Source organism: Antedon mediterranea, chromosome 2 (assembly GCF_964355755.1).
Source record: "Antedon mediterranea chromosome 2, ecAntMedi1.1, whole genome shotgun sequence".
Taxonomy (NCBI): domain Eukaryota; kingdom Metazoa; phylum Echinodermata; class Crinoidea; order Comatulida; family Antedonidae; genus Antedon; species Antedon mediterranea.
Window position 1 is genome coordinate 10,772,361 of NC_092671.1, and position 7,466 is coordinate 10,779,826.

The 7,466-nt window shown below is 35.1% G+C and overlaps 2 protein-coding genes across 2 annotated transcripts; one reads left to right on the plus strand and one right to left on the minus strand.

Moving 5' to 3' along the window:
• The first annotated feature begins 787 nt into the window (after positions 1–787).
• Positions 788–2,287, plus strand: LOC140039266 (uncharacterized). The gene has a single exon (XM_072084871.1). The coding sequence runs from the start codon at positions 788–790 to the stop codon at positions 2,285–2,287; it is 1,500 nt and encodes a 499-aa protein (XP_071940972.1).
• Positions 2,288–2,381: 94 nt separating this feature from the next.
• On the minus strand, positions 2,382–5,648 carry LOC140039624 (uncharacterized). Its single transcript, XM_072085243.1, has 5 exons — positions 5,196–5,648; positions 4,391–4,731; positions 3,689–4,133; positions 3,404–3,602; positions 2,382–3,279 (listed from the first exon to the last, which is right to left on the minus strand). The coding sequence occupies exons 1-5, from the start codon at positions 5,644–5,646 to the stop codon at positions 3,243–3,245; spliced, it is 1,473 nt and encodes a 490-aa protein (XP_071941344.1). The 5' UTR covers positions 5,647–5,648; the 3' UTR covers positions 2,382–3,242.
• Positions 5,649–7,466: the final 1,818 nt, after the last annotated feature.

The window sequence follows — 7,466 nt, forward strand, 5'->3', positions numbered from 1 at the left end:
AGTGTAATACATCTGCTATGATAATATTCTATATATGAAATAATGCTAAACATAAGGTTATACCTATAATAAAGCCATACAATATAAAACTAACAAACAACTAGGCCTATACTAAAACTAGTAAATGATAGAAATAAATGTATTAGGGTAAAACATAGACTGAAACACACCAACATATAAGTAAACAAACACATGTAAATGGCCAACATAGTAAGAACAGAACTTTTAAGGTTTAGAAATAGTGGAATGAAACAAATTTTATACAAGGCCAAAACATAAAAATTAGCATATAATGTGTGTATAATAACTATGTTAAACTGATTCGTAAATGTAAATAGGTCTATCAATGTGTGTATGGGTGTATATATTTGTAATGGATGTAAAATAAGGTCAAAAGAAAAAAGAAACATACAAATTGTGAGTACTGATTTAAAACATAATAAAAGAAACAGCTAATTTGTAATACATTTCTTAATATAAAGTAAATTTAAATGATAAATAGTCGTACTTTTACTATAACTTGCAATAAACATAAAATGTACGTTTTTAAAGCATACTTTTACTCCATCGATTTTATGTAGCCTACATGTATAGATATAGTGCCTTTTTAACTAATATATTGAATTTTATTACATTGAATAAATTCATCTGGTTCCAAATAATATTTTTGTGGATTTTTACTTTTATGTTGAACCAAAACGAACGAAAAGGAATAAAATTACCTTCGTGACGTTTCGCCGACAATCTGTCAGACCTAAAACAGCTGATACTCCTGGAAAATGAGGTGATGGTGTCTTTTGACGTCATCTCGTTGTTTACAAAAACACCCACAGGCCAAGCCTTGGAGGTTGTAAGATCATACTTGGAAAAAGATACAACACTACATAAGAGAACGAAATTAACAGTAGAAGACATCATGGAACTCATCTACCAGTTAATTAATGCGACATATTTCACATTTCAACAACAGATTTATGAACAGCACGAAGGTATTGCAATGGGATCTCCGGTAAGCACTCTGATAGCGAATATCTATTTAGAATGGTTAGAAGAGGAAGCCATTAAGAGCGCAGATAGAACCATCAAACCACGTTTTTGGAGACGGTATGTTGATGATGTTTTTGCCATTGTCCATAAAGATGCACCTCTCCCCCTCAATCGCCATCTTGATAGCATTGACCCGTCGGGCAACATCAAGTTTACCACAGAAATAATGTCAGAGAAACAAATACCATTCTTGGACATGATTATCACGATTAAACAAGATAGAACACTCGCTACCAAGGTATACCGAAAACCAACTCACACCGACCAATACTTGGACTTCCACTCTAATCATCCCTTAGAACACAAACTAAGCGTGGTTAACACGTTAGTGAATAGAGCAGACACAATTGTTAGTGAAGAGAAAGATAAAAAACATGAGTTGGAACACATTAGAAAAGCATTGAAAATTTGTAACTATCCAAAATGGTCAGTAGACAGAGTCGTAAACAAGAGAAAAGAACAAAAGTCAAAAAACAAACCAGAAGAACGCCAAAGAAAGGAAATGGAGAAGATGAAAGCTCACATAGGTATCCCATACATACACGGAATTTCTGAAAAGATTCGACGCACTTTTGCTAAGCACAAAGTGAACACTTTCTTCATTCCAAGTAATAAATTAAAAAATGGACTGGTCCACCCAAAAGATAGAATAAAAACGGAAGACATGTGCGGGGTTATATACGAAGTGAACTGTCTAAACTGTGAGAAAGTATATATAGGAGAGACCGGAAGGGCACTGAATACAAGAATTGGGGAACATAAAAAAGACGTATCAACACACAACCAAGTAGTTAGAACACGCGCAAATAGAAATTCTTCGTCCCAGGTTTTACATAAGTCAGCCATAACTGACCACGCTATAGGGAATGACCACGCTATAGGGAATGACCATATTCCAAGTTGGAATGCGAGAGTTATTGAAAAAGAAGCACAGACAGACAAAAGAAAGATAAAAGAATCTATCTGCATAAGAAAAAGACCACATAATATCAACAGAAACATTGGTGGGTATGACCTCCCACATACATATGATAGTTTGCTTGAAAAAGTTGAAGCAGGAGGGGGGGCCAGCGGAGACGCTCTATCGTCAATACCAACCAGACGGCTGGTGGCGTTGTTCGTCACTTACAAAAAACCAGACCATTCCAACCCAGGCATTAGTCTGAAGCAGCTGACAGATTGTCGGCGAAACGTCACGAAGGTAATTTTATTCCTTTTCGTTCGTTTTGGTTCAACATAAAAGTAAAAATCCACAAAAAAAAATTGAATTTTATTGTTTTATATTTTTACGAAAATGTATGTATGTTATATAATATACATTTGTAAAAGGAATGAATAAATGTGGGTGACCCCCACGAAAGAGAAAAAAAAAACAAAATTAACAGTGACCTTATAAATATAAATAACTGGCTATGCAACAACAAACTAAGCTTAAATGTAAATAAGACAGAGTTCATGTTTACTGGTTGGCATATAAAATTATCAAAGCTACCAAACAAAGACTTAAATATTAATATAAATGGAATCCCCCTTCAAAGGGTTTCATACTGTAAACACCTAGGTGTTCAAATTGATGAATCTTTAGCCTGGAACAAACATGTTGAACTGATTAAAAACAAAGTTTCGTTCTATCTTAAAAAAGCTAAGTTGTTTGTTGCGAAAGCATCTGCAGACAAATGCTATATAAAACAATTATAGCACCCCCCCCACCCCCATTTTGACTACTGTAACATCGTATTGGGCAGATGCAATAAACATCTAAATCATAAATTTCAAGTGCTTCAAAATAGGGCAGCAAAAATAATCACTAAAAAGAAAGTATGACTCAGCTACAGAGGCACTTGGAAAACTTAATTGGAATAATCTTGAATGGAAACTCACCTACAACGAAAAAGTTTTAATGTATAAAATAACAAATGACTTAACTCCGACTTATCTATCTAATAAATTTACTCAAAGACATTCCTCATATGATACAAGATCTAAAAATGACCTATGTCTAGTAAAGCCAAACACAGAATATAAAAAGAAAAGTTGTTTCGTCGTCGTCGTCGTCGAACTTCATTCGATTGTTATTATCTGAGTATTAAGGTAAATCTACAAGAATCGAGAACCGCACATGTAATGTCATCTATTTTACCGCACATCCGGGGAGGTTTCAGGACCATCTTTGTATCATAAGTGTTCTTTAAAAGTTATTTCTTCAAAAGATATTCTTTGGTGCCCGACAAACTGCAGAAAGAACAAAAATGGTATAATTAGTTCTCACCAAGTTGAACAATATTAACAATGTCGGTGTTAGAGAATTGGCATATATTATAACTTTTTTTTAAAATTTCATCTATTGTATACTTACAAATTTATTGTGATATGTTGAGCGTTACTGACACATACATTTTGTTTTCCAGTGATATTTAAATGCAATTGGGTACTTTCGATGGTTGTTGGTACGGCTTTTGGTTGATTATCTAATTCTTCTTTCTCTCCTTCATCTAACTCGTATTCTGTTTCTTCTTGTAAATGTGCATCATCATTCTCCTCATAACTGAACCAATCTACAAAAAACCCTCACATTTTATTATCAAAACAGTGACAGAGACATTAACAATTTCTACACTGGTGATTGGGTGAGTTTGATTACCTGGCGCTACTTTATGTTGGTGAGTTCCCGCTAAAGCTGATATGCTTTGGCATATCTCCACCTCTCGTACACATTCCTCCATTATCTTTGTGAAATCCTCATTTTCATCAACAGACGACATATGTAACGCAGCCATGTTGCAAACAGTCTTCTTCAGCTTTGCAGTGAATATCGATGTATCAAGGGCTCTAAAGAGCTTAATACAGGATAGCAGGTACCTAATATCTCTCATATGATTTTGGCCAAAGCGAATATGACAGGCTGCCATAAATTTCATCATGAAGTCAACCATAAAATGTATGTAACCTTGCGAGATCCCTCTTCCACCTTCACCAAGATTGTTAATGTACTCTGCAACTTCTTCACTTGTTCTCATCAATGTACACCAGTCATCCGATCCATACTTAACTTGTTTAGGCCTAATGTTTGGCCTGTCATCTCTGATCTACAACAGACAATATTTATAATTGAACGTAATTAAAACAAAATAAACTAGTGTTATGATAGTAGCCTATTTTTTGCTACAAAAGCTAACGAATGTATATTCGGCAAACTATACCAATATATTACGATGTGTTCCAATTGGCCATGTCCAATTGGTAACCAAGTACCATTGTATACAGTAAAACAGGAGGTTTACAATGTTGCATGATTGTTATCTAGCAGAATAAACAATTTATGGAATATATCATTATAACATACCTGGAAAAGTGAATCTACATATGTTTGCATGATGTTACTGGTTTTTCCGAAACGACGCATCATGTTCTTATGACTTGCAGCTACACCTTTCAAGGATTTCCAACAGTTTTTCAAAAGAGATTCATTTTCCTCTTTAGAAATATTATTATAATGCATAAGATAGCGTTTGAATTCACTAGAAATATTTGTGATCATTCGGACTCTACAGATATCAGCACTGTTCTGTTTGTCTAACTCTGATAAAAAGTAGTTCATTCCTTTATAGCATCTGGCTTTGTAGTATAGTACAGCAAGTGCAAACAACATTCTCGGAAGGAGAGTTTTTGAAGAATCAAGCCAACCTAAAAAGTTAGTTGTAAAGACTTTGGTCAGAGGTACGGTACTTATAGAAATTAAGTTGTTTTACATTTGGGTAAATTATGATATTTTTATATTCTTGATCGTAAATAATTAACTTCTGTTTCTGGTTGTTCTTCTCCCTCATTTGTCTATAATTTAGAACAATTGTATTTATTTTGTTTTATGTAATTTGGTTCTTATACAAACCTTCCTGGTTTGCAGAGACCACATTTCAAAAACAAAAACGTTGTATTTTCAGTTATATATTACAAAATTAGACCATTACGATAAAGTGTTCGATACCGAGGTAGATAATTAAAATAAGATAACAGAATGCATGGTTACTTCATTTGTTTTGTTCAAACTACAAAATTGTTTCGTTTATGATGACCAGAGTATTATAGCTTGATACTTATTTAATCACTATTTTGTTGGAAAAACAAAACATTTTTATTTTGGAACTTACGTCTAATTGATCGCTGCACTTGATCTTCTTGTAGTTTACCAGGCGCCTTTGCTTTGGCTTTCAGCATCACGAAACGTTTGCGATATCTATTCAATGATTCATAATGCAGAATCTCATTACTGCAAATAGCCGAAGACGAAGTTGTTATGAGTGATCCATAAACGTGTGCTTTTATATCTGCCCATACATCGGATTTTACCAGATAACTTTCGCAAAATGGGACGCACACCTGAATATAAGGCAGAAGGCGACTATGCTCGGTTGGAAATAATCGGTTTCTTGTGGCTACAAAGTTATGCATTATTGTTAGGAAAAGCAAGATATGGGCTTTCGATAAAGCCTGGCCTGCTTTTGGGAGACTCTCAAAGTATCTAACACACAGGTACGACTGATTTATCAGGTTATTCCAAGCTTTAGTCTTGGGACTAAGATCAGCACATTGGAATAGCATATCCATTAGTGTGCGGAATTCCGTATTACGATTTTGCCCAATGTGTTCCATCATGTCATTATGGTCGTCAGCTAAAATCAAAAGGTGTCGATAAGTGGCAGTTTCTACGACAGTTAAGCCTTCCTTCTCAGGAATAGTGTTGCTGTAATCGACACAAGAATTGAATATATACGAAATATTCCCAGCAAACGCCAATAAAATATCGCCAGATTGTTCAACACGGACGGCTTCTGAAAGTGATGCAACCATTTCATCTAAGCTAAGTATATGATATTGGTATATAGCAGCAGATAAAATTTTACTGATTTCTTCACCTTCACCAATAACGTGACCAACGTCAATCGGATGATTCCCTGTAGTATTTTTTCCCCTCCGCTTTCTTTCTACAACTGCAAAATAAGTAGTGTGAAAATAATAAATCAACCGTGTTATTCAGTGGACATTCTTATAGAATAAAGATTAATGACGAAAATGTGAAGCAGAATATCCTGAATTTGGTCTCTGCGGATGTGTACACTCGATAATCAGAATTGTTTTCATTGTCACATTTTAGGTAAAGGTAAAGTCGAAACCTAAGCTAATGCTAGCGGCCGTGGTGCCCATCTCCATTTCTTTAGCGTTTGGGCCAGACTCCACTAAGTGTGTATGTTTGTGGGGGGTACGCCACTCCTCCCGCACAAACGAGTCTGATTTACCTTCCCAGTACTTTTTACATACCAGTACCCATTTCTGTCACCTGGGTAGGGAGGAACAATGTGGATAAAGAATCTTGCTTAAGGACTCAACACTGCAGTGACCGACCGGGCTTGAACCAGCAACCTCTTGATTGCAAGTCCAATGCTCTAACCACTGCGCCACAGTGCTCCATTTTATCATTACACTATTCCATAATTCTATTATTATTTACTTCAGAATTTATTATTTCTCTTTTCGATATTCGCCTAATTATATCAAAATAAATGAATAAAGAATTTAACATATTGATTACATTATAATACTTTATATACCTTTATGAAAATGTTGAAGTTGTTGACTCTCCCTAGCATTTTCTACGATTATGGATAGCTCTCTGCATACGTCTCTGTAATACTCAAGTTCTTTTCTGTTTTCTTCATATTCCAAATAAGCGGTCACCGGCCCATTTCCTATGCAAGCGGCTAAACTGAGTACCTTCATCTCGTAAACTTGATATTTCAGTTTACAAAACCATTTAGATTTGAATAGATCAGACTGTACTAATTGTACGTTGACACTTGCTAATTTTAGAAGACGTTCTTGGTTCGAAGGATCGAGGTGATTGTATACGCTCCAAACTTTACAAATAAGCACGACTGCAAGATGTACATAAAGACTCAAAATGCATTTACCGTCTTCATCGACACCAGGTAATATATCGGAAACAGCTTCTTCGCTCTTGTCCAATAGTTTGATCCATTGTTCACTTCCGATTACCAAATCATCACATTCAAGAACACACCTTATCCAGTTTTTCAAACCCTTGCTGCTAAACTTTTTCATTTTGGTCAATGTACTGCTACAATCCTTCCCGAGCCTTTTCAACATGTCGTAAAACTTGCTCTGCAGGTTACTTTCATCATTCTCCAAATTAGCACGGTCATGAAAATCAGAAATTTCAGAATACGTAGAAGATATTTTGCATCCAATATTTAGTTTAAAATCAACTTGTTGTAGTTCTTCTTCAGCCTTCTCCATTGATTGTCTCATAGAAGTGAATCGATTTGAATAAAAATATTCGACGATTTTCGGGACAATCACGTTTAATGATTTTGTTTCGAGAAACTTCTTGTCAGATTTCGAAC

Excerpts from the sequence above, each read along its gene's own strand:
- LOC140039266 (XM_072084871.1), top strand. The coding sequence starts at position 788 with ATGGTGTCTTTTGACGTCATCTCGTTGTTTACAAAAACACCCACAGGC.
- LOC140039624 (XM_072085243.1), bottom strand. The coding sequence starts at position 5,646 with ATGCTATTCCAATGTGCTGATCTTAGTCCCAAGACTAAAGCTTGGAAT. Across the intron at positions 4,732-5,195 it reads AGTGCAGCGATCAATTAGAC|GTTGGCTTGATTCTTCAAAA; the intron begins GTAAGTTCCAAA and ends CTAACTTTTTAG. Across the intron at positions 3,280-3,403 it reads CAACATATCACAATAAATTT|TTTGTCGGGCACCAAAGAAT; the intron begins GTAAGTATACAA and ends TTCTTTCTGCAG.